Source organism: Protobothrops mucrosquamatus, unplaced genomic scaffold (assembly GCF_001527695.2).
Source record: "Protobothrops mucrosquamatus isolate PMUCROS unplaced genomic scaffold, P.Mucros_1.0 scaffold_275, whole genome shotgun sequence".
In the NCBI taxonomy this organism is placed as follows: Eukaryota; Metazoa; Chordata; class Lepidosauria; order Squamata; family Viperidae; genus Protobothrops; species Protobothrops mucrosquamatus.
The window spans coordinates 235,789-263,515 of NW_015386351.1; the positions used below are offsets into that span (position 1 = coordinate 235,789).

Consider the following 27,727-nt stretch of genomic DNA (forward strand, 5'->3'; position numbering starts at 1 on the left):
ACAGCCTGCCTGGTTAGACTTCAGAAAAAAAGTCCATTATATTAGATCATTAGCTGAGCCGTTACAGTATTTGCAGAGGATCCCCTAGAAATCTGGCTCAAGTACCTGCTCCCCCAAATCCTGATTTTCCTTAAAATAAATTTGCAGCAACCACAGCCAATTTTAGGTTGAGGCCAAGTAAGCACTGGCCTAGGATGCCAAAGCTTATGGGATGCCAACACTGTCCCTCTTTCCAAAGCATTATAAAAATGCAAATCTTTGAATGATGGTGCCATCATTTAATGTGGCTTTGTGATGCCATACCTCTTGAAACTGATACTGGCTGTAATGGTCAAGTTTCAACTATGTGTTTTCTAAGATGGCATCAGACATGCTGGATGCAGCCCCGACAACTGTTTGTATCAATCTCTTATATCTTCCTGTATCAAGAGAACCACTCAACCCACCCACCCCCCAGCATCTTTAGAACTCTGCTTAGTATAGGATTTGGCAAGAAAAATAGTAATTAAAGTCAGTGATGGAAGTTTGGTAGGAAAGTGAGGACAGCAGAAACATCCTTTTTAAATCTCTAGGGTAACCATGAGTGATGATGCAAAGATTAACTATAGTGTCAGGAACTCAGAGAACCTATGGAATATTACTTAAAAAAGTGGGGAGAAAAAGAAACCTAACATAGTACATAGTCCAAAGAAACAATCAGTTTCATATCTACATCTACCAGTCAGAAGAAAGTATTAGAGTTCATCATATAATGTTACTTAAATAGATGGTTATTTCTGTGTCATGACGGTGAGAGTAATTAAAATAAATTGCCTAATGAATCTTGAAAAATTAATAACTGGTTACAAGTATTCCATTCCCAGAGTCAAAGCTAATTAACCTTTATATGAAGAAATAAACTGGAAACTACAGAGTGTCAGTTATTAAACATTTTACTAATTTGCAACAAAAGCTATTTCATAATAGATTTCATTTGGTAGACTGATTAAATCTGGAAGAAAAGCTTGCACATAACAGTATTCACTTGTGGCATCAGTTATTTCCTTGGATGTCTATTTAAAAAAAAATCTTTTATCAATTTACAGTATAGTCTAGATTAAGTGAATGCATTTGGCTCCCTAAACTAATATTTCATAATTTCACGAGAACAAGGGTTCCATTTAGACTGCAATGATGTACACATTAACAAGGGAAAATTCAGTAGTACTTATTTTTAATATATATGTACCTTAGTTTGAAAAGACATGTATAGAATTTCAGCAGTAGTCTTTCATTTAATATGATCATAAATCCACTCTCATTCTTTTGACTATGAATTTTATCGTTATGTCAAAACATCACTGATTGATTAGAAAATCTAATTTCATAATATTTTGATTTGGTAAAAGGCACTACTGGGTATTTTCCAAAGCATTATTAAAGAACAACAAAAATATATGTCTGAGAAAAAAAAACCTGTATAGCTCTGGGAAAAGATAAAATAAGAACACGTGCTCAGATTTGTATTAACGTCTGGAAATGATGACTGAGAATTCAATGCACAAACAATGTAGGATGTGCAAGAAAAGGGAATATTCAGAAATACTGAAGTTACTCTTGTATTTTAGACCAAAGGTTAGATGAAACCATTATGGACATTTCCTTGGTTCAGGAAAGAGTTAAATAAGACTGAACAGCAATTCCTGTTTCACCAAGGGAGACTTTCATCTCCTAAACTGGCAGATAGACCCCCTAGCTGTACTTTTATATGCAGATGTCATAATATTTTCAAGGCTTTAATTGGGCTGTAGAAATGCTTACAAACCTTCACACCTTTTGTTCAGGAAAATATTCAAGCATAAATTACCAAAAAACAAAGAAAAGTCTTTGCAAAAAATGAACTTCTGTAACAAGTAAATAGTGTTACAACTAAGTTTGCTTCATTTTTAATTATGTGACGATAGCCTTTCATAATATATATTAGCTCAAGGAAAGAACTCAAAAAAGTGACAGAAATCAGAGAAGCATGGCTGCTATCCTGAAGTTTTTCTGCACTAGTAAAAGCCACCCTATCCTATCTATGCATAATAAGCCATTGCTTTATTTTCAAATAGTTTAAAGTAAAGTAGCAGCTTATTTATTATGCATAGTTCAAGCACATGCTTATATATATTATGGATCTCTGAAACATGCAATTAAAATTCTAAGGCCATCTACATAATGGTCTGGCATGTAATAAACATAGCACTATGTTCAGAGAAACTGATAATGGCTACAATTAAGGAGGAACAAGAATCTACTATTTAAAGTATTAGCTAAAATTATTCATTTTTCCAAACTGTTAACTGCTTTATTAATCTTGCACGATAGTTTTCATTCTATTAGAATGGAACATTGCCCCTTCCCCCTATGGCTTTATGGATATGAATTCTACTTCTTAATATCACGAAAAAATTGTAAGACAGCAGATGCCCAAAAGATGTACATTTTACATCTTTACAATTTCCATACGAGTATCATCCCCGATTTTTTTTTATTTGTATGAGATTACGCTGATAAATAAACAAAATACCTGAACAGTGTTATGCTTTTATGTCTCCTCTTTGGCTTTGCTGGAAGGAAAATTCTATAATATTCCTGTTATGAACAGATTGTGTGAAATGGGCAATTTACGTTGACCTAATACAGGTAGTCCTCATGTAATGTACATTTGTTCAGCAACCATTTGAAGTTACGATGGTGCTGATACTTGCTAGGGGTCCTCAAAGTTGCTGCCATCACAGTGTCCCTTCGGTCATGTGAACATGATTCGGGCACTGTGATTGCCTTGCAAGGATGACCTCACAGTTTCCTATGATTACCATTTCATTGCTGGCTTCCAATAAGCAGACAATGGGAAAGCCAGCAGCAGATGGTAAATGGCGATCATGTGACCATGGGATGCTGCAACCGCACAGGGTTTTCCTAACAATGGCAACCAGGACTACTGGAACTGCCATCATAAACTGGCATGGTTAGGTGACGTCCTGACTTATGATTGCATCGCTTAGTGACAGAGTTCCTGGTCCTAATTACTGTCGGTATGTGAGAACTACTTGTATATGCATGCAGACAAGGGAACATCTTTTAACAACTGGGCACATGCTTCCACTAAATAGTGTAATCAGATCAAATTAATATATATAATATTTCAAAGTATATATCACTGTCATACAAATAAGCAAGCCAACAAAAATTATACCTGAAACTGTCACGAGCTGTTGTAACTCTGTAGCACATACATTTAGATATTGTTTGCTATGTTTCCTAACGCAATTATGAAAATATCAGAATGCAGTACTTATTCTGATCTAACATTGTTTATGTCAATTAAAGCATAACTCATTAACACAAAACTTTCTTTGCAAAATATTGAAAATAATAAAAAAATCCCTATCAATATTTGGTTAGAAAAATATGGGAATATGTATAAAAGAATCACAAAAATAAGAATGGCCAACTGAATCTCCAGATCAATCCAAGAATCCAAAATCAAGCTTCCTCAAGGAATAAGTAAAAATTATAGATTTCCAGATGCTAGAGAAATGCATATTATTGAGTGGTTGTACTTTTAGAAAAATGAATGTCCTCTCCCACTGATTATGTTTTACATTTCTAATAGTTTTACTGTTTTTAATGGTTATTTTTTAATTGCTTTTGTATTATTTTCTGAATTTTTAACTTGGGAAACCGCCCAGAGTCACGATAGCGAGATGGGCAGCTATATAAATTGAATAAACAAACAAATAAATAAAATTAGTGGAGCATCCCAGAACTCTGATCACATTTTTGTAGTAACTCTCATCACTAACTTCAGGCAAAAGTGTTCTGTACAAAATATAACTCAAGATAGTCTTCAAAGGCAGCCCCATGTAAAATGCAATGCAGATTGTAGACGCAAGGACATTAATCACTAAAGAGTTGCCAAGAAAGTTTCCATTCCAAGAAAGGCTACAACTGGCTCATCAGCTGAAGCTGAGCAGAGGCTCCCCTGATTCCTTGACATGGTCTCCACTACTTCTCTAGCAATAGTCCTGAGTCCAGGAGACCCTCCAAACTGCAGACCAGATACTTCAGAGGAAGTGCTAGTATTAATCGAAGAGTAGTTTTTGGGTAAACAACATTTCTATCTTACTGGGTTTAAGCTTTATTTTATTTTATTCCCACCCTTTGCCTCATAGCTTCCAAGCACCAAGTCAGGACCTCTATTGCATCTCTGCTACAACTAGGGATGACATTGAGCAGTTGGGTATCATCAGCATTTGATGATACTTCATCCCAAAGCTAATGATAACCTCTTCCAATGGTTTCATACAGATGTTAAAGAATAGAGGGCAAACAGCTAAAGCCTGAAGCACTCCATGCAGGAATGCCCACCAGCTCAAGTTCTCCTTCTTCTGCACTGTCAACTAAAGAATCCCAGTTAGGAAGTTGCAGAACTACTGTAAAGCAGTAAAACTAACTCCTAAACCTCACAAGAGGTCCAGAAATGCACCTAACTGATCTTAGTGGAGAGCCTCATTAAAAAAAAGCACAATGTGATTGGAACTAGAGAAGCTTCTTCATCAGTGCTGGGATTCAGCCAGTTCGCACCGGTTCGGCAGAATAGCTAAATATTTTTGAGTTTGGAGAACTGGCTGGAGGAGGCCTCCCAGGCCTAGAACAGCTCACTGGAAATGTGTGGATGCCACTTCCTGAAGTCTGTTCTAGGCCTTGGATGCCCAGGCTTGCATCCATGCAGAGAACCAGTTGTTCAGGTATTTGAATCCCACCACTGTTCTTCATGAGTAGACACAGCATTGCCTCTTTCCAAGGACCTATCATGATGCCCTCCCAAGATAGATATTTACCAACTTTTGAATCCAAACAGTTACGTCTCTCCTTGTTGCCCAAAAGAGCCAGGAGAGACATGGTTCCATCCACAGAAGGCCAGCCTCATGCTGCAGAAAAACTTATCCTCTTCTTCAGAATTCACAGACCCAAATGCCATCACATGAGGTCATACCAATCACCTCATTGGACTCTGCTCATCTTGAGTCTAAACCCAAGTAAGAGCAATTCTATCAGAAAAAAAAACCTGTGAATAAAATCTTAAGGCTAAACTTGTTTGATTTACTATTATATATTAATTATATCTTCATGACAATGCCCCAGCACATATTTTTGCCAGGTATTTCCTTAAGTTTCCTATGTTCAGAATAAAAGCATATGCATATTAACATTATAAAAGCCAAAGTCTATATTGATTTGATGCAACATTTTGCACACATTTCCAAAATCACTCAAAATGTACTTTCAAAATTGCATCCTGAATTGTTTTAAAATTATAACTAATGCTTACAACTGAAGGCATCTTAAGGCTCATTCTTAATGGAACCTTTAGATTTAATGGTCTGACATGGTCTTAAAAATATCCCATAATGATGGTATTTTAATTATTAATCTTTTTTTTTTATAATGTAGCACGGAACGTACGTTTTTTCCTTAGAAAGAAACAACTGAAAAGAGAACATAAATGCCTCATAAATTTAATGATCCCTGGTTAGAAAGAACAAACTCATAGAAAAAGAAATATGCAAAAGAAGAAAAAAGGGAGAGGGTTTGTTAATCAAATATGGGAAATGGATTATTTTTGAGGATGGAGGGGAAATTCCCAAAGACAAGAAAACCCCCCAATCACAAGGCAAGGCATTGGCAATGGTCTTTCAACTTGTTTTGGCAACAACATAGTTGAAGCATAAGGCTATGCTAATAAGGTATATTATAAATTATTAAAAACCCCAATGTACTGAATGATCAAATGCATTTCGGATTATTTTCTGAATAATTCTGATAGGATGTGTGCTAGTAGTACTAAACTTTTATTCACGTTTACTGTTTCATTTATGATGCACCTTACTTAAATTACAGAGATTTGCATGTGTTGGTCACGGCCCAACTTTTCATGAGTTCTTATCAACAAGCATAAGCTATATGTATCAGAAAGTGTGGAAACACAAGGAGTGATATTCTGATTTGGCAGAAACCTATGCACCTGTAAATGAAAATAGAACAATTAAATAAAAAACATAGCTTAATAAACCTCCTTGCAGCAACCATACAAACCTGAAACAGATGTGGCTGCTTTAATGAATTGCAGTCAGGTGCTGCTTTTGTGATCCCATATTTCAAAGGATCTTTTCCTAACAGAGTTCAAAGCACTGCACAGCTGTAATAAGTACCTTATAGAGAGTTGCATACTATGATACTATATAATAATTAATTCCTTGTCATTTACTGTCAACATCTTTTTTCCTTTTCAGAAACTGTATCATCTAACAATAAACGATAAAGAGATAGCTAATTTTGTTCTCTGAAAAGTAATGATTTCTTCCTCATCTGCCAGCCATCTGGTGAAACAATACATATTCCTTTCATCCATACCAATTCTAGGTATCTCTAATCAGATACCTTGTCAGTCAGTCTCCCCCCCTTCCTCACAATTTTGCCTTTTAAGGTGACCTCAATGACTCCATCTTCTTTTCCCACTGCTCCTCTTTTTTTCCCTAATTTTACTTTGACCTACATCACCCTCTACCTTTTTTTTTTACAACCTGACAATTAGCTCCTCACCAAATCGTTTCACACCCACCCCTTGAACCTATTATTTTACCATCTTCCTTATCACTTTTCCATTTCTACATTAGATCATTTCTATTGAATGTAAACTTGCAGTATGACCCATTCAATAACCAAGAAACAAAAAATAAATATACATTTTTGACCTCTTTATCTTTTCTCAATACTGTTCAATTTCTTTCCAGCTGCTCACTCTGGCATCCTGAAGTTCACTTCTGCAGCTGCAGTTTTGGCACCTCTCCAATCTGCCTTCTCCTATTAGCACTCCACCAAGATTACTTTCACCAAAGTTATCATTGATCCCTCCATGGTCAATCCAAAGATTTTTATTCACATTCTTACTTTCCTCTTATTCTTTGTCTGCTTTTTTAATGTCTCTTTTTGCCTGAACTCTCTTGGATTTCTGGGATTCAAGAATATGCTTTATCTATGTAAGTTTTTCCCCCCAGATTGGAAAACTCTTCCTCTGCCAGCAAGGCTTCTTAAGGATCTGTCAGATAATTAGGAATTGTAGGGCCTAGCATCATTAAAGTATTTCAGATGCCAATGGCATTGTGCTGATGGACAACCTGGCATTAAGACATTGATCAAACAACTATGAGCCCAACAGCCTCCAGCAATAGGCTATACTGATTCTTCTTAAGTGCAGCATATTTCTTTATATCAAACTGTCATAAGCTCCAGAGTCTTCTAATATTTGCAAGAGGCTGCGATTCTTTCTGTGCCAGCTGGTGTGCATCTAAGCACCTGAGGGAGTAACTTGAGAATCTTTTTTAATTTCATGCTCAGTCAAGTTTAAAAGTCATTAACAGAAACTTTTACTTGAAATACCAAGTTCTGGGAATTATTGTGATAGGAAAGGAAGGTTTATCTGACCTAATCAGTACTGGAACAATCCCACAGAAATGCTACTAGTATATGTAACAAAAAGCCTCGGCCTTTGCCTATCACTATAATTTAAACTACTGTAACTGAGCAAATTAGAGGACCCTCAGTCCTATTTTATTGTTGAGCGATGTGATAAGTGGCCAAAAATACTACAAATTTTATCAGGAAGAATTTTTTCTACAATGTGTGTTTTTAGAGATAAGGTCTTTAAAAAGTCACAATCTTCTATATTTGGTAGGGCTGTGCTGAGATTTGGATTCAAAAAGCAAAATATGATTCAGAGTGTACAAGATTGTGCATACCGCATCTTATCTTTTTTTGGGTTTATGTGACTGTCCTGAGCAGCTGACATACAATCTCAGGAAAAGAAGGGCTTTGCTTAAGATTTCCAACAGGTGCTTTGTTTGTTCATGCTCATGCATGCTTCAAATTAAATTTTGCCCTTCGTGCCTAGATCTCTTCACAGTCTTATAAAGAACTATTTATTTAGATTTATCTAATCCATCTACACACATTTCTTCTATGAGACACTGCAGTAAAGTACTTCAGTTTAGGAAACCTGCCCTGTTTATGACTCAATTCATTTTTCTGAAATCTGTGTGAGATTGTGTCTGATTGTGCACAGAATCTCCATACAACAGCTCAAAAAATGTTGTTTGACAGGAGACTGATTCATGTCACTTTTCAATGATTGATAAATATATACTGCTAACCCAAGAACAAATGGCCAAGTTCAGCCCATCTTTCTGACTTCTTTAAAATGAGCTGTATTTTAATTACTTTTTTAGCACTTTTGATTTTAACATCCATTGTTCATTGTATATTGCTTTGGGTCCTTCGAATGGATGAGTAACAGAAAAACAAAGAAATAAATGTATCATACAGAATTGCATGATATATCGTATGGCGTAGAGAGGATGACAAAAGGTAGCCATTGCTTCATACAATCAAGCAGAGCATAAACGCCTGCTGGGTGACCTTGGGCCCGTCATTCTCTCAGCCCAACTCACCTCACAGGGTTGCGGTGGTGGTGAAAATAGGAGGAGGAAGGAGTTTGAGGTCTATTCCCCACCTTGGGTTATTTATAAAAATAAGAAAGGTGGGATATAAATACATAAATAAAAACAACAACAGACAAATCTGATGTGTGTCCAGTCAGTTGGCATAATTTACTTTTCATCCATTTCCATCCTTTCTGTAATTCTGAAACAGACTTTTTTACATTTATGTCAATGTACAGATTTAACAGATACCCTTTCTCCTCAGTAGTCCATGAAACTGAGGTATCGCTATAAGGGCAAGAAGAGAATCATGCCTCAATCTTTGCTAAAGAAGGAGCTAAGGAGTTATTGCTCCAGTGCTTGCTGTCTGTTTCCACTCTATCTGTTTTCCTTTTTGTATCATGTTGATTACTTTCAGAGCTTGTCGGGAGCAAGTGTTGTCCATTTTGAGGTTTTGCAGAGAGCAGTTCAAAAATGTTGGGTGCTTTATAAACGTTAAATACATAACAGCCCTATCAGTCCATGGCAGTCAACAAACATCTATGGGAAACTGCCAAGAAGGGCACCGACAGCTTCAGATACTAGTTTAATAGAACTATTTTGAAACAAATTGGAAAGTTGAGATCCTACCCCATGTTTATAACCATTTTCCAGAAATAGCTGAGTAGATTGCTTGCCAGAAAAATCTCTGTTATTTGATTGTATGGTGGCCATATTCCACCCATGTATACTCCATTTTATTTATTCTGCTATCTTGATATAATACCCATAAAAATGTTTTTAATAAAGCATATCCCCAAAATACAGTGAGTCATTATTTATTGTACTAAAAACATGGCTATAAGAACAGTTAGTTCACATTCACCAGCAATGTTGTATCTGACCCATATCATTTATTATCTGAAGTCAGAAGAGCAGCGAGCTTATGAAAGAATTCAATTAAAATTATATTTATGAACATAATTTTTATTTTGCATCAAATAAGATTATAATTTATAGAATTAAATTGACTTCTAGGAAGTTCAGCATAAGCAAAAGAGGATAGTTTGCTCTTCCCTTGTTCAGGTAGTCTTCACTTAGCAATAGTAATTGGGATCAGAATTTCTGTCACTAAGCAATGCAGTTGTAAAGAATGATGCTGCATGACTGAGTCATATAGCGATGACAGTTGGATAGAACAGAATAGAATATTGCTGGAAGGGACCTTGGAGGTCTTCTAGTCCAGTCCCCCTCAAGCAGGAGAACCTATGCCATCTCAGACAAATGACTGTCTAGCCTCTTCTTAAAAACTTCCCAGTGATGGAGCACCCACGATTTCTTTGTTGCTCTTCTCTGAACTTTTTCCAAGCTCTCAACATCTTTTTTGTAGTATGGCTTTTTTGGCTGCTGCTGCACATTGCTGGCTCATAGTCATGTGATTGTCCACTAAGACTCCAAGGTCCCTCTCACAGTTACTATTTTTGAGCCAGGTCTCACCTAATCTGTACTTATATCTTTGATTTTTCCTGCCCAAATGTAAAACTTTGCTTTTCTCCTCATTTTGTTGGATAGGGCCCATTGTTCCAGTTTGTAAGATCTTTTTGATTCCTGAGCTTGTCTTCTGGAGTGTTGGCTATTCCTGCCAGTTAGAGTCATCTGCAAATTTGATGCGTTCCCCTTCTATTCCCCCTTCTAAGTCATTGATGAAGATATTGAAGAGTACTAGGCCTAAGATGGAGCCTTGTGGTACCCCGCTGCTTACTTCTCTCCATGTGGATGTAGTACCACTGAGGACTATTCGTAGAGTACGGTTTGTCAGCCAGCTACAAATCCATCTGGTGGTGATGTTGTCTATTCCATCTTTTTCTAGCTTACCAAGCAGTAGATTGTGGTTACTTTGTTGAATGCCTTACTGAAATCTAAGTATACTATGTCCACAGCGTTTCGCTGGTCTACTAATTTAGTCACTTTATCAAAGAATGAAATAAGATTGGTTTGGCATGATCTGTTTTTAACAAACCATGCTGGCTACCAGTTATAAATTTGTTTGCTTCTAGTTGTTTGCAGATCTGTTTTTTGATTATCTTTTTTAGGATCTTCCCAGGTATTGATGTTAGACTGATTGGTCTGTAGTTTCCTGGGTCTGTTTTTCCCCCTTTCTTGAAGATGGGAACCACATCAGCCCTTTTCCAATCCTCAGGTACTTCCCCAGTGCTCCAGGATTTTTAAAAGATATGGTGCAATGGTTCTGAGATAACATCTGCCAGTTCCTTCAGAACTCTGGGATGTAATCTGTCGGGTCCTGGTGATTTATATTGATCAAGGTTGGATAGATGTTCTCTTACCATTTTCTTGCTTATTTTAATTTTTGTTTCTAGTTTGTCTTTTGCAGTATTTTTTTTGGTATGTTGTGCTATAATTTCTTTCTGTGTGAAGACTGATGCAAACAATGAGTTAAGTAGCTCTGCTTTCTCCCTATTGCTTGTTACTTTCTTGTCATGGATGGACCTTTAGTGGATCTACAGTTTCCTTGACTTTTTTCTTGTTATTAGTATATTGGAAAACACTTTTTTATTATTCTTGATTTCTGTTGCAAATCTTTATTCATTCTGAGCCTTTGTTTTCCTGACTTCGTCTTTGCATGTTCTGGCTGTCTGCTGATAATCAGCCTTAGTTATGTGTCCCTCTTTCCATTTTTTGTACTTATCCTTTTTGTCTTTCAGTTTATCTGAGAGATCTTTGTGCAGCTATGCTGGTTTCTTCTTGACTTTCTTGTTTTTCTTTTTTAGTGGTATTGTGTGGATTGGACTTCTATGATCATTTTTTTCAGAGTTTCCCATGCTTCTTGAGTTGTTTTCCCCTTTAGGATTTTCATCCATGGAATCTTTCCTAGGTTCTCTCTGAGGTTGTTAAAATCAGCTCTTTTGAAATTTAGGACATTGGTTGAATTATTTTCTATTGCTTGTGTTTACATGATATTGAATTATATTGAATTTAATAGCCCCCAGTTACCATATGGACCCTGGGGGTCAGTGAACAAGGACCTCACACAAACACAACTTCCGATTTCATGCTGGCTTTGCCATTGATTCTATTTGTAGGAAGCTGGCAGGGAAGGTTGCAAAATGTGATCACATGACCACAAGATGCTGCAACAGTCAGAAATATGGCCAGTTGCTAAGTGCCCAGATCACAAGCACAGGACCAGAGGGCTGCTGCAATAGCCAGGACTTTGAGCACTGGTGGTAGCTAGCACTCATTCAGTATCATCACATGCTTGAATGGTTGTGGAATGAATGCTAATTAAACGAAGATCCCCTGCATTTCAATAACAAACATACAGAAATCTTCGTATTGGCTTGGGACTTTCACTCTAAAACAGGGGTCTTCAAACTTGGCCCTTTTATGACTTGTGGACTTCAACTCCCAGAATTCCTCAGCCAGCGTGAAGTCCACAAGTCATAAAAGGGCCAAGTTTGAAGACCCCTGCTCTAAAACCTGGATATGAGTTTGGGATTTGAGCAAACTATAGTGGCTAAGATGTTTGATTAGTACTGGGGAGATCCAGGAAACCCATGGCCATCCTTAGCTATGGAAACTCACTGGGTGCTTCTGGGCCAGTCATTCTCTCAGTCCAACCTATCTAACATTGTTGTTGCTATGGAAGTGGAATTGGGGGGACATTGTCAGTGGGCTGCCCTGAACTCTTGGAGGAAAGGTAGGATATAAATGTCAGAAATAAACTGACAAATAAACAGATATATTTCAAAACTGCCTGTCTTTTTCATACCATGGCAAATTATAATTTTTAACTAAACATTCAAAACTCCATTCAGATGTGAAAAGCAGCATTTCTCCTGTTCTTCCAACTTGAGATGCTGAAGAGGAAGCGCTGCCAGCAATATAAGCTTATCAATATGTAACAGACAGACAGCAAGAGGCATGCCATAATTATATTTGCAAGAATGCTTTTTTAATACTCATGCATCACTAGGACTGGAAGAAAAAAAAAAGAATTTCTTTCTCTCTGCAGGTTAGTTACATTAAATCCTTTAAAATGTTTACTCTGGAAACAATCTATCTGTATCACATACATACAATCTCAGCCACTGTAGGCAATATAATTCCTAGGAGCTGAGTCTCTTGTTGCATTTACAAGCTTAGTAGGAATTCTGACAGCCGGTTCTCTCTTGTATTTCGTAATTGCTTTTGTGAAACCCTGTGTAGTTTCATAGAAACTGGTAATGCCAAAACCACCTTATCGCCGGTTCAAAGAAAGAAAACATAGGAGGGACAGTTGAAAATGACAACCATATGAGACAGGCCCAGAGGAGAAAGGAGTACAAAAACTTTTTGACCTTGACTAGTTAATGTTTTCAGATGTTATTTTTGGCTGTTACTTTCTCAGACACAGGCACCACCACAGTAGTTTGAAATACTAAAGGGATCTCTAAGGAAACGGGAGCATGAATCTAACTCCAAGGGAATTCTGAGCTATTAATCTATGCGTACAAGCTTACCAAATTTTCAGCCCCTTTGTTTATGTGCAGACATGCATGTTAAACTCTTCTGGTAAAAAAGAATCTTCCAGGAAGATAAGCACATTTTTTAATGCTTAACATACATAATAACCCTGAAGGAATGGGCAATATGTTGCTCCTACAAGAGAGCTTTGGAAATTTATCTACTTCGCTGATGTCCTTACTTTTTCAGCAGCTATTTCTAGCTAAAGATTAATAGTAACACTCTGGAAGACCAATTCCTAGCTTAGCTGCTGCTCAGCTGAGATACAAGGATGCAAGTCACATTTCACTGAGATAATTTTGAACAGGGAAGTCTAAAACATAAAACCTGCTTACAAAAAAAAAAAAGATAATAGTAAGGAATACCATATGTGAAAAATAGTTTTTCCTCTGTATGAGCAATCAGACAACTCATTGTTATATTAGAGCAGGTAGGCAGGAACTGTTGTGGGTCCTGTCCCCTAAGGAGATATGTCCGGCAGGATCCAGAAGAAGGGCCTTCTTGGTGGTGGTTCCCTCCCTCTGGAACATCATCCCTACAGAAATTAGACTGCCCCCCCCACTCTAACACTCTTTCGGAAGGCCCTGAAGACGTGGTTCTGCCAGTGGGCCTGGGGAACCCAGAGCGGGATGGAGTCCATTAAATGGCTGATATGAATGTGTGTTATTGCCAGGGTGGGCAGATGGGGGGAGAGTTATTTTATTATTTTTATTTTTTTTTATATTGTGCTTTTATGTCCTATAAGCCGCTTTGAGTCGCCATGTGCGAGTAGGTGGCGATATAAATTTTCTAAATAAACAAACAAATGAACACATACATTAAATAGTGATCACAGTTATTCAATTGTCACTGCTTATGTAGCCAAAATGGCCCTTCTACATCAGGCACATCCACCTTTTTCGCTTGCCTGGGCCTCACTGAGTGAAGAGGAATTGTCTTGGGCCACATATAAAATACATAATATAGTTAATGGACATAATAATGTTAAAGGTTTATGATCTTATGGGGCCATATTATTTGCTTTCCAGGACTGCATGTAGCCCTTGAGCCATGGGTTAATTCCTCTTCACTCAATGAGGCCCAGACAAGCCAAAAAGTTGGACATGCCTGATGCAGAAAGGCCATTTTGGCTACAGAAGCTGTGATACTTGGATAACTGAGATCACCATTTAATGTATAACATAACAATGAATTGTATGATTGCTCATGTAGAGGAAAAACTATTCTTCACATATGGTGTTCCTTATCTTTTTTTTTGCAAGTAGATAGACTTCCCTGTTCAAAATTATCTCAGTGAAATGTGACTTGTATCCTTGTAGCTCAGTTGAGCAGCAGCTAAGCTAGGAATTGATCCTCCAGAGTGTTACCATTAATCTTCCGCTAGAAATAGTAGCTGAAAAAGTAAAGGCATCAGAGAAGTAGATAATTTTCTTACATGTAAAAGAGAGAGATCACTGCAGGGGAATTCTAATATTTTCAGAATTAATGCAAATAGCATTATTGTCCAATTCAGATTGAAAAGAGGATGAAAGTCTAAATGTCTTGAAAAAGTATTTGCAAATCTCCAGAAATCAGGCACTGATTTACAGCTTGTACCAGACTTGGATTACAAATATTTCATCCAACAGAATGATAGTGGAAGATCAGTAAGTTAAGTGAGGTAGCCATGGAAAGCTATGCATTTAACCTTCTTGGGAACCAGCAGAAAATCTCAGACCATATTGGGAAGTTGAAAAACACCAAAGAAGGCAGTGGCAAATCACTCTTGTATTGTCAAGAAAACTATATGGATTTGTCCACAAAGTCAGCTGGAGTTGAACTTACTAAAAGGTGCCTTCACTTCATGCTATTCCAATGACATTCAAATATGTTGTCACATACATACAGTAAAGTCATGGTAACCTCACAATAAAAAAATAGTTCTGAAAAGATATTTTATTTAGCAAATTAGGGAAGGATGTATAAGCTTAATGATACAGCATGAACTTTGCACACATAATGGCCAAGATTAAATCTCTGATGCTCCATACGTTGCTGGGAAAAGTGCCCATTCGGAAGTACTACTAGAAATAATATCAAACTAAATGGTCTGATTTAGATAAAGCAGCTAATGTTTATATTCTGGTTTCTTTTCAGATTATATAAATCTTTTCCTTTTACAGTAGCAATACCAGTATCTTAGACATATACAACATGAAAGCTTTGATGGCATGGAATAGACTGTTATACAATTGATTACTATAAAATATTTCTGAATGACTCCTCTACTGAAAACTAAATCAAATTTCTTGGATTCAAAAAATTATGAGATGAAAAAGGAAAGCCCTGTTAAACATTTTATAATTGGTCACTGATTTGATGGGTATCAGTCAACTTTGAACACTATGTTCTTATGTAACTTTTATTTCTCTCAAAAATGCCCACAAATTTAAAAATGTATTAGGTAATATATACTAAGTGCATAGTAGGAAATATTAATCAAAAGTTTAAGGGTCAAACCATCTGCTTGTAAAATTCAGAATATGGACCTATCTTTTCATTATTGAGATAAAACTCAGGAGTTATTTTAGGTATTCTGAATTTTTACAGTGGCAATATCTGTATCTTAGATATATACGATTCGAAAGCTTCAATAGCATGGAATAGACTGTTATAAATTGATTACTATAAAATATTTCTGAATGACTCCTCTACTGGAAATTAAGTCAAAGTTCTTGAAGCCAAAAAACTGTGAGATGAAAAAGAAAGCCCTAATAAACATTTTATAATTGGTTACCTACTCCATTTAAAATCCAGTTACCTCTCAAAAGAATTGATGTGAATTGGTGCAAACAGGTTAGGGTTTATTTAATTATTATTTATAATTGGATTTTTTGGTTTCAATAAACCATAGTTCATACTGTATAACCATTCTAATTTTGAGAAAGTATATGTCAGAGTGTTAATCTCTATCCTTTAGCTCAGGGGTGTCAAACTGTCAGCCCATGGGCCGGTTTCATCATACCGGAGCCGCGCCTACCCCATTGCCGGCAATGGCAAAAAAGCTCCGATACGTCGTGCGACGTCACGTGACGTCACGAGTTTGACATGTCTGCTTTAGCTAGACTAATTATGACTTTTGATTGTTTTTTAATTTGATCCTTGCTTAGCTGATCTTGAAAAGGGAAGCAGGGTTAGATCTAATTAGTACTTGGATGGGTAACTATAAGAAAATCCCAGGATAGTAGACAAGTCTGAAAATAAAACAAAACAAAACACCAAAATCTGGAAACACTGGCAAAGCACTTTCACATTTCTGTCCAGAAAACCACACAGATGTTCCACAAAGTCAATAAGAGCTGAAGTTGACCCAAAGAATACTTCCTATTTATAATTTTATTTTTTAATAGTTCTTGTGATTGCACTATCTGGGAGTTATAGTCACATCAAAACTGGAAGGCACTGTTGGATAAAGCTTTGGTAAGCCACAAACATGGTTTATATATTGCACTGACTATCCTCACAACAGAGGTCAAAAATTATTACAGACCAACTCTTTCCAAGAAATTTTCTTGAATTCAGCTAAATTTTCTGGCTGTTTATCTTAATCTGTAAAGTACAATACTGGCTAGGCCAGAACAAGGACAATGATTATACAGCACAAATGTTGTACAAGGAGTAAAACAGGGAATAGATAACATGGCATTGGCAAATCTATGGTTCAAACACTGGGATTAATGTTCCTGCTTTTGTAAGTGTTCCCCATCTTGAGTTTCTGAAAAGCCTGAATCACGTCTATTCTTTTGGGTCATTTTTGGTTGAGTCTAATACAAATGTTACCAAACTGTGGATTTATTGTTTTTCCTCATGAACCAACAAAGTTTTTTTGCTGTACAGGTTTTTGTAATTTTGCTCTCTCTAGGGGTATAATACTAGCAGCATCCCATACATCAAAAATAACATTGTGTAATTGGAGATTGATTTATCTTTTATTGCCATTGTTGTTCTAATGGCAACTAATGCCAAATCTAATGGAGAATCTAGGGATTAAGCTATGGAAAATAATGTTAATGGTAGGTGAACAAGCAGGCAGAATTAGTTCATCCAAAGGGTAAAGTACATCTGGAGTGAGTTATGCTGAGATGCTAAGCAAACCAAGAAAAAAAATTAATTCCAGAGATGTAGCTATTTCAAGTGTAAAAATATTTCAGGCATACTAAGGGATCTAGGCTTATGACTCAAGATGAACATACAAAAACATTTAAGCTACACTTGCTATTTTTATATACAATTGAGATTTCTCATGAAATCATGTCAGACCATCAGCATTCTTCTCTGGTGATTCAGCCACAGTCTTTCAAGATAGCTTTTTAGCATGGTCTTTGATAGGATATTACAGCAGCCCCTTTTAACTGAACACCTATGGAACATATTTTTAAAAACTAAACAAAGATATTCTTTAGGCAAAGCAAAGTTGCAAGACATGCCATTTTAAAAAAATGTAGCAAACCACCAGCTGTCACAGCCACATAATGTGCTCACATGATTATATAAGACATCTATTGAAATCATCTAGATCCCTAGAGTTTTCTTCTAATCATTAATTAATTATTCAAAATATTATTGTGATAATGTATCACCCAAACTAACCCTTTCATAATTAGGATACACAATACTGAATTAGATTCAAAACTCCCCCCCCTCCTATGCCAGTAATCTTTTTATTCTAAAAAAGAATTCCTCTACCTGCGGGAAAATTTTTTGGATCCATCTCTTTCACTACTGTACCAGTTTACTCTTTCTTTTCTATCTGCCATTGGTACAATAATATTAATAGCAATGGCAGCCAAGCACCTAGGAATTATGTCACTCCCATCCTTTATAAATATACTTTAACTAAAAGCTTGGTTAGATGATGAAAATAGTTAGCTTCAATTTAGCTTTGAGCTAAATTTCTGCCTGGTTTTCATGCTACAGGTATTCCTCGAATTATGAGTGTAATGGAGCCTGCACATTCCACTCATAACTCCAAAACTCAAACGAGATCACTCCCTTGCTCGTTAAGACGCACGTGGCTCGTAAAGTGCACATGAGCTATCTCAGGATGGGGAAGGCTATGGGGGGGCCTAGTGATGGAACAGGCCCCCAAGGCCTCTCTGATCCACTAAGAAACCTCATGCTTCTAGTTTTCGCCAGGAAGGGGCTTGAGAAATGGCTTTTTCAGGCAAAAACGAAGCGAAAGAGTGGGGCGCACTCGTTCCGGAAGTTTGTTTTCACCAGGAAAGGAGCTTGAGAAAGGGCCTTTTCCAGCAAAAACGGAGCAAAAAAGTAGGGTGTGCTCGTTCCGGAGGCTTTTTTTTGTCAGGAAAGGGGCTTGAGAAAACGCCTTCCAATGGGGCGCTTCAGAAACAGAAAAGACTGTCACATGGAGCTTCAAAACGCAGCGAATCCCTGCATTTTGAATAGCTCCATAGGCACTCAAACACTTTTTATTCAAATGGAGACCTCAGTCACATGGGGCATTCCTTTCTGTTTCTGAAGCGCCCCACTGGCAGGCACACGGACCTCCCAATCTCTCTCAGGTCTGCATTTGGATAAAGAGTGTTTGAGCAGCAGTGGCTTGAGTTTCTCCGCTCCATCTGAGTGGAAAGAAGTGGAAGCACAGAACGGGATTGCTCTCAATAAGGCCGGGGCACACGAGTGAGCAGCACATCCATGTCTTCTTGAGAGCAATCCTGCTCTGACCCTCCACTTTCTTCGTTTTGGACAGAGTGGAGAAACTGAAGCTGCCACCGCCACTTGAGTGGAGAGGAGCACAAGGAGAAGAGAGGTCAGGATTTGTGCCATCGGTCGGTCAAGCAAGGAGTAGGTTGTGCAGGGTGGGTGGCTGGCTGGGGAGGGGAGATCATAGCTGCTCAGGTGGCTGTTGCCACCGCCGCCATCAGCAACTTGGACGCAGGTCCAAGGGGATTCACCCCGCAATGCCTCCCCACTCAGTTGAAGGCTTCATTCCTGCCCTCAAACCAAGGCTGGCGCACGTGAGTGAGCAGTGCACCCGGGCCATGGACAGCATTGGTTCCTGCGCCCAGTTGACTCCAATTCCACGCTTTCCCCGTAGGCATGCAAACGAAGCAAACACTCCCCCCCCCTCAGAATGGAAACTTCTGGGGCCATGATCTCTTTTGCAGAGAATTTGTGTTTGAACTCGCACAATACTATGGCACCCAGGAGCATCCATTGTCGACGCAAAAAGCATTTCCAAGCTGACTCTCCTCTCCCTCAAAGGGAAAGAAACCATGGCAGAGAGGAGACAGATTTTGCAAGGTAAGTGAGTCCGGTATGGCAGGAAGTGAGGGAGAAGCAGTTGTGGGGAGAGGAATCGGGTGAATATTGCAGAGTCTCTGCAGTCGCTCGTAATGACTGCTGTGGTAATTTTAGGATTTGCTCGTAAACACTAGGAGGCGCTGATCACGTAACTTCAAACAAGTGTTAAGTGAACGCTCGTAACTCGGGGATTACCTGTATACTCTATTGGTATGAAAAATAGACAACGTTCAAGCTATATTTAAACAGTCAATTTGCAGATGTAATTAATGATGAAAAAATATAATGATTTTAAATAGTTGTCACTGCATATAGTTTGAGAAGTCCACAACATTCTTTAATGTTTGCAGAGATTTGAAATAGCAACTACAACACACATTGTAACATCTTGCAACAACAAGAAGTTGATGCAGTCTCCAAATTGGCTAAAGCTCATTCACACAATCTAGAAGCAACCAAGTAAATTGTACAAAATCAAAATTAAATAAGGCACTTTACATGGCAAGCCATTGATGTGCAACCACTCACAGTGCATATCTATCAATTTCAGCATGGCAACCCGGAGCTATTTCTAGAATATATAAAGTAGTGAAATCTGCAATGGTAGAAAATGGATCCATTTGCCAACACACAAAAGGCAACATAAGTGCTTCCAGGGCACTTATAGTTCTAAAATTGGACCCTGTTTGTTTCTCCTGCACAAAATAAAAAGACATTGTTTGAAAAACAATATACCCAGCCCAAGCATCCTAAAAACGTTGGTTGGGATTCTATATTCTTATTAATTAAAAAAGTTAAATTATCAAAAGCTAAGGCATACCAGATTTACACTGAATGATGTACTTTGATCACTTCAGCATCAGAGCCTCTTACAAAAACTATTTCTTTCCTGTTGTTTTTAATAATTATTCCTGCCTCGCTTTCATTTTTAATGCACAAATATTTATTATCTACTGGTCCCCCGGCTATGAGTTTACTAACAGCATATGTTTTTCACAATGGCTGCACTACTTCAATTTCAACAAGATTGTTTTAAGCAATTACAAGTTGGTTTCTTATCGTTTCTCCTAGTTCACACAGCATATAATCTGGCACATCAGAGAAGTGATTAGCATTGGGTTACAATGATGATTATACGGATATTTGCTAATGAACTCATAGACACCTATTCTCTCTTCTATCTATCTATCTATCTATCTATCTATCTATCTATCTATCTATCTATCTATCTATCTATCTATCTATCTATCTATCTATCTATCTAATATGACCCCCCATATTATATATCATAACCCTGGGTGGCTTAAAAACAATTATTACTGTATATCAAAGAACAACAACAACAACAATAATTTAAAAAAAAACTTCCAGCCCCCCAGAGCAAACACTCCTCTATATATCAACATCTGGATTTTTTTTCCCAGGCTCCAGTCCCACCCCTGATGCAACAGCCAGCTTTTCAAGGCCTTCCAGAAGGCAAGAAGAATTTGGGATTTGCCTGATTTGAGGATGAAGAGTGTTCCATAGGGCAGGGGCCACTATAGAGAAGGCATGCTTCCAAAATCCCAGCAGGTGACAGCATCAAAGGAAGCAACACTGATGTCTCTTATTGTCAGGATTGGTTTGCAAATAGGTTTACTAGAGATTAATCTACAGTAGCTAGTGTTTTTGTCTTTTAGCAGGCTAGACAACAGTTCTTTTTTCGTGAAACAGATTTAATGACTAAATTCACACTATAATAAGCTCCGTGCATCATGTTTGATGTTGGTTTAATAAACTGTGTAAACCTAGTAAAGAGATTTGTAAATGATGGTTTACAACAGGTGTGAATCCACCCAAAAGTGGTTTATGCAACAGACACTGGTAGAGAAAACAGAGTTTAATATACTGCATAGCCCCAGTAACTTTGTGTTAATTTGTTTTGTTTTCCTGAGTCCATCTGTTTTGCCACTTTCTTTCTCTTCTTCATTTGCCCTGTTTCTTCTATTAGCGCCTCCCCCCCCCACTGAACTGTTTTATCCTGGTTATGTAAAAATGTCTGTCTCCGTTTCCTCATTCAATTACTGCACACATCTGGACAAGCTTGACATTATGAATTAAAGTCCAGATGGTTGGACATTCTCGCCCTTCAACTGGATTTAGAATTTTTTGTGAGTTTAACCACTGGCCACCATATGAATCAAGAAAGTGCTCTGGTTTTAAAAGAGCTCTAATAAAGAGAATTTATTGTTATAGAACAACTATTGAGAATTAGTTGCTCCACATTCTATTCAATATAGAGATAGAGCTCCATTAGGCGCTCTTAATACCCCCAAGACTGCTTTTAATGCTCAAGAGAAGGTGGTTATTTCTGAGTATCATGGCGTCTTAGCGCTTTCCAAACAAACTCAGTACAATCAATTACAGTTAAATGAAGCCAGTGGAAATCCAGGTGCCTTGATACAGCTGCCTTTTCAGCAGCCAGACCCAGAAGAACCTATAAGGCACCTGCAGCTTGATATGGAACACATCGTAACATCATTGCCTATTAAATTTAAGCAAACACAGTCCATAGTTTTATGCATTTGCCAACAAGAATGCTTCTCTGAATTAACATAGGATAATTGCAGAATCCAGCTACCTGTACCAAAATAATCTGGATGTACTGAGTACTATTGGGACATCTGGCACTGAATTAGACTCTTCTACATGGATTTCAAATGGATATCAATCGTTCAGAAGTAATGATGATCTAAAAATAGTAAGATAATGCAGTGATGTTGAAATATTTTAATAAGGTATGATCGGTATTTTAATAAAAGATGGTTTCTTAAATTTGATAATGTGAGCAACAAGTTACTTTGCTCATGTATATAAGGCCCGGCTTGGAGTTTAATAAAGTTGCTAACTTGCATTAACCAAGAGCCAGTCAGCCTTAATGTAAGGCAAGAATTCATTAACTCATGCTACCTTGGAAGTTAATGTGCAAAAACTAAAGTGTTCAGGCTGAGATAACATTGACAAACAAAGGCTAAATTATATGGATGGATTTGTTTTGGTGTTCTGGGCTTCATATTTTTAACTTTAAATAGCTTCTAGTCAAAATATTGTGCTTATGTGTGTATATATACAGTATCTGTGATACTGGGATTGTTTTTTTTTACATTATCATTGATTGTGCACTATTACTGAGAGAAACAGCTGAGAAAGGAGAACTAACGGAGTTATTTCATGTGGTTCTGGAGAGCTTCATTTGAAGATGAAACAGATTCCTCTGAAACCAGAAAAACAGCTTAAAGATCTTACTGTGAACAAGTTCCCAGGAAGCTCAAATTATCACAATTATTCTGGGGACCCAAGTCTGATTGAGAAGATAAAAGTACTCCATAGCCACGAGGAGAGAATCTGGACTTGAACCTGTGAGCTCTGGTTTAAATCACTGTTCATTAGGCAATTCTGGAAATAATGATTGGGATTATGTATCACACTAGTAATCCATGAGTGATATATATCATCATTATTTTCATATCTCAGACTTTGCTATCCCTGTCTCACCCATGTGAGGTAATCAGAAATTAGAAATCAAATGTAAATAAGACGTAACATTTATTCTTATCAATAGCAGCTAATTAAAACCATATAATTTACTGCTTTTTATAAAGTGATAAAATTAATATTAAACAGAATTAAACCCAGTCTATTGGTTTGGCCCTCTACAACAGTCGCATGTTCTCATGTGGCCCCTTGGGAAAATCAATTGCCCATCCGTGGACTAAAGAGACAGAGATGTTACCATTGAACATTCAGTTTTGTTGAATACTTTATGAGAGAAACTCTGAACTTTACATTAATAAATTACAATAGAAGCACCCAAAGATTCCTCCTATCCTATCTAATTTTACTGGATAATTTTTAGTGACTGACACTTGAGGATGAGATCCATGGTTCTGGTTGCACTATTAATGCTAATTTGATTTTTCTATGTTTAATAGATAGAACATTTCATGTGAGATTAGTGGATAAATCTTAAGTACAATTCATGTATTTTAAATATAAAGATCCCAGTCAATCTTTAGAGAAATGATACTGTTAAAAATACAGTTCTGACTGGTAGTTCTGAAAAATTACAAAGTGGTTTGCAAGTTAGCATAACTGACAAAAAATTATCAACTCCATCAGTTCTATGCCACTTTGGAATGAAACTGAACTTCAGTGGGTCTTAAGTTCAGAAAAATAAAATAATGTTGGTAAACATTATAGGTACTTATATTTCTCTCTTCAAAAATACTCACCTCAAATTTTAGAAATAAGATTGAAATTACTATTGTTTCTCCAAGCCAGACATATTAAACTTATATTTCTAAAAATCTAATTAATTGTTTTTAGAATTTAAGCACACAAAGATACAACAACAATAACAACAAAAATTACTAGTACCAACTGAATTAGAATGATAAAGCTCCTCTTTTGACTTAAGTATAAGGCGTAAGAAAGTGTACTACTCACCTCTGTTAAACCAGAAACTTCTCCTCGGGCATATGGCCTTCTGATAGATGGAGTGAACACTCTGGCCTCTGATACTGGCTGTCCTCTCATAAAATGCTTCCCTGCTTCAAAAATTTCCACTTCTACCATCTTACCCATGAAGTCAGGGTTCTTTGGTACAAGAATCTTTAAAAGAAAATATATTGATTATTTTTCCTAATACTTTGAAAAGTACTTACGATTTTGCATTCAAAAAGGAAGAAAGATAAACATAAAGAGTGCCGTGTGGTATCTTAAGATTTGAAAGCATTTGTCATAACAGAAACTATACATTAGACTTTTAAAAAACTCTGCCCACAGCCCGACGTTCAATCCTGACTGGCTCAAGGTCAGTAAAATGAGGACCCAGACTGTTGGGGGCATTATGCTGACTCTGTAAGCTGCTTAGCAAGGGCTGTAAAGCACTATGAAGCAGTATATAACTCTTAACTGCTGTTGCTATTGCTAGCAGTGAACTAGAAAACATTTCTCCAATTAGAAGTTGATTTCATGTTTCTAATTATTTAGAATCTAAATAATAATCTAAATAGAGTTATCTTAATATGAGAGATGCCATTTTTTAAATGAAAACAATGAGAGGAAATCAATTGATAGAAAAAAAATCATTTAAATTAATCTATTTTCTGCAACTTGGAGAAAACAGATGTGCTTGACAGCTCCAGTCACAGGGTTGGTGGAAACTAGACATCAAATTTGTGAACATTACTTCTGAGAGTTACAGTTAAGGATGCCAAAAAGGACATTTTTTTTCTTATTTTTAAAATGTTACCTGTTCGTAGAACTTATTATGAGCAACATAAAACTTGGAATCAAAGGATTCTTCTGTAACAAGCACTTTCTGTCTCTCCCCAATCTGTGAAATAAAAAAAAAAAATGCAAGTAGCAGTGAGTGAAAAGATGCTATTGTAAATCCCCCTTTCTCATGCAATTATCAGGCTGATGTGAAATAATTTAATAGCCACTGGAGGAAAAAAAAACCTATTACATCTAATTATCGTTTGGACAGATAAGAGACTAAGGCCCTTTCTACATATAAGGGATGAGGTGATCTGAGATCGATGCGGCTCTTTTATTCCCCTAACACTGTGTTACTTCTAGCTGTATTGGAAAGCTGAACCAATTAACTCTGTAAGTTAATCATCTTGGCTTATGCTCCAGAGAAAATACGGTGATGACAGTTTCCTCCACAGCAGCAGGATAGAGCAGCAGAAATTCTTACCTTGTCCTGCTTCCCACCCACTTCCTTCCTGTAGAAATGAATGGGCCCTGACTTTTTGGTTTCTTCACCTTGTCCTTCCCCCGGAGGAAAGGATCTGGCTTGCTTTCCCATGTGCTTTCTATGGCCATGAAAAGACAATATGGCAAAGTGAAGACTGAGAATGGGAATGAGGCATTAGCAGACTGTGATGCTGTCCCATTGGCTGGCTGGCTGGAGAGGGCGTTGGTCAACCTATATGAGCACAACTGCTAAGACAAATGTCCTTCTAATGCAGAATATTAGCAAATAGCCTGAGCCTGCAAAGATGAAGTCAGGAAAGCTAAGGCACAAAATGAACTAAGGATTGTGACAAAAGTCAACAACAACAACAACAACAACAACAACAAAGCTTCTTTCAAAATGTAAAAAAACAAGAAAAAACTCAAGGAAACAATTGGTCCACTAATGGGAGAAAATGGCAAGAAGGTGATGAACAACAGAGAGAAAGCAGAACTGCTTAACTAGCTTTTTTGCATCTGTCTTTACACAAAAGGAAAAAATAGTCCAATCTATCAAAAACAGTATCATAAAAAAACAGATTAGGATAGGAATATAAGTAAAAAAAGGCAAGAAAGTGGTAAGAGAGCACCTGTCCATCCTATACGAATTCAAATCATCAAGACCAGATGGATTACAATTCACGGTTGTGAAGGAACTGGCAGAGGTGATCTCAGAACCACTGAAATATATTTTTCAAAGATCCTGGAACACCGGGGAATTACCAGAGGACTGGAAAAAAGCTGATGTGGTTCCCATCTTCAAAAAAGAAAAAAAAATGGATCCAGGAAACTACAGACCTATCAGCCTGACCTCAATACCTGGGAAGATTCCAGAAAAGATAATCAAGCAATGAATCTGCAAACCCCTAGAGCAGTGTTTCTCAACCTTGACAATTTTAAGGCATGTGGACTTCAACTCCCAGAATTCCACAGCCAGCATTGCTGGCTGTGGAATTCTGGGAGTTGAAGTCCACATGCCTTAAAATTGTCAAGGTTGAGAAACACTGCCCTAGAGGCAAACAAAGTCATAACCAAAAGCCAACATGGGTTTGTCAAAAACAGATCATGCCAGACAAATCTTATTGTATTCTTTGACAAAATTAGTGGACCAGAGAAATGCTATGGATATAATTTACTTGGATTCCAGTGATGAAGCACCCACAACTGCTGATGGCAAACTGTTCCACTGGTTAACTGTCCTCACTGTAAGGAAGTTTCTCCTTAATTCCAGGTTGCTTATTCCCTTGATTAGTTTCCATCCACTGTTTTTTGTCCTGCCCTCTGGAACTTGTCTCCAGAAGTTGTGAATGCTCCAACACTGGGAAGTTTTTAAGAAGAGATTGGACCATCATATGTCTGAAATCGTATGGGGTTTCCTGCCTGAGCAGGGGGTTGGACTAGAAGACCTCCAAGGTCCCTTCGAACTCTGTTATTCTGTATCCTCCATGGCTGTAACAGATTAACGATGTTTAGATTATAGAATGTAATTATTTCAACTAGCAGTAATTAATTCAACTAACCAATTTGAATACAATTCATTTTTAATACTAAAACTAATTTCCACTGCCAAAAGAACCCCTTCATTATGAATCTTAGATCTATCTATTAATAATTCTTAGAATTATTATGCTGGAGAGAAGGAATTGCTTTACAGAGCCTTGGGAATGTTCTTTCCTATGGTAGTAACATTGATATAGTGTATTTTAAAAAATCTGGATATTGTTTTCTTTTTTTGTAAGCTATTTGTACAACTCTTTCAAGGGGGGGGGGAAGGAGAGGGCTACAGCAACCATCCTTTAGATGTGACCACTTGACTGTTTCTCAGCACTGCCCCCAAAGGAAAAAAAATAATCAAGACCACCAATATCGATGTTACTAGAATAGATTTTCTTGCAGTACGTTCCTGGCTCATTTTGACAACCACATTTGCTAGACCTCACACTTTTTATCTTGAGTCTAAAAATATTCACAAAAAATGTATCTGTCTGCTGTTGAACAATAATTGCAAAAAGACCACATTACAAATCTTAATCAAAATTAAAAGATTAAAATCATGGAGACAGTGCATATATTAAATTATTAACAGCCTTTCACTGTCATCCAGGGAAAACAATCACTGGATTGTTCTGCAGCAAGGAGATATCATTGTGGATACGGCTTTAACCAGGAAAGCTTTACAAAATACACTTATTGCAATGCAGTGTCTTTGCAGTATTTAATCTATAAACTGCAATTATAAATAACAGCCCCAAACACCGATTTTTTTTTACTATTTTTGCCAATATATTTAATATAGGAGCCCTGATGGTACAGTGGTTATTATGTAGTATTGCAGGTAAACTTTGTCCACAGCCAGGAATTCGATCCTGAGTGGCTCAAGGTTGACTCATCCTTTCATCCTTTCAAGGGCAGTAAAATGAGAACCTAGATTATTGGGGGCAACATGCTTACATTATAAACTGCCCAGAAAGTGCTATAAACACTATGGGACAGCGTATAAGTTTAAGAATTTCCTGTCTATCCTTTTTCCTATGTCAGCGACCTTCCCAGCATGGCCGACTTCCTGTCCACCCTCTGTGGTCATCCCCGTTCCTTTTGCAGAGGCCTTCCCTGCA

At 37.3% G+C, this 27,727-nt stretch overlaps 1 protein-coding gene across 1 annotated transcript in view; it reads right to left on the reverse strand.

The window, feature by feature from the left end:
• Positions 1-27,727, reverse strand: part of CDKAL1 (CDK5 regulatory subunit associated protein 1 like 1) — a 297,422-nt gene that overhangs the window by 4,248 nt on the left and 265,447 nt on the right. The window contains exons 14-15 of the mRNA XM_015831691.1: positions 24,625-24,708; positions 23,817-23,981 (exon numbers count right to left, since the gene is read on the reverse strand). Coding sequence (XP_015687177.1) covers positions 23,817-23,981; positions 24,625-24,708 — 249 coding nt within the window. The remainder of the gene's footprint in view (positions 1-23,816; positions 23,982-24,624; positions 24,709-27,727) is intronic.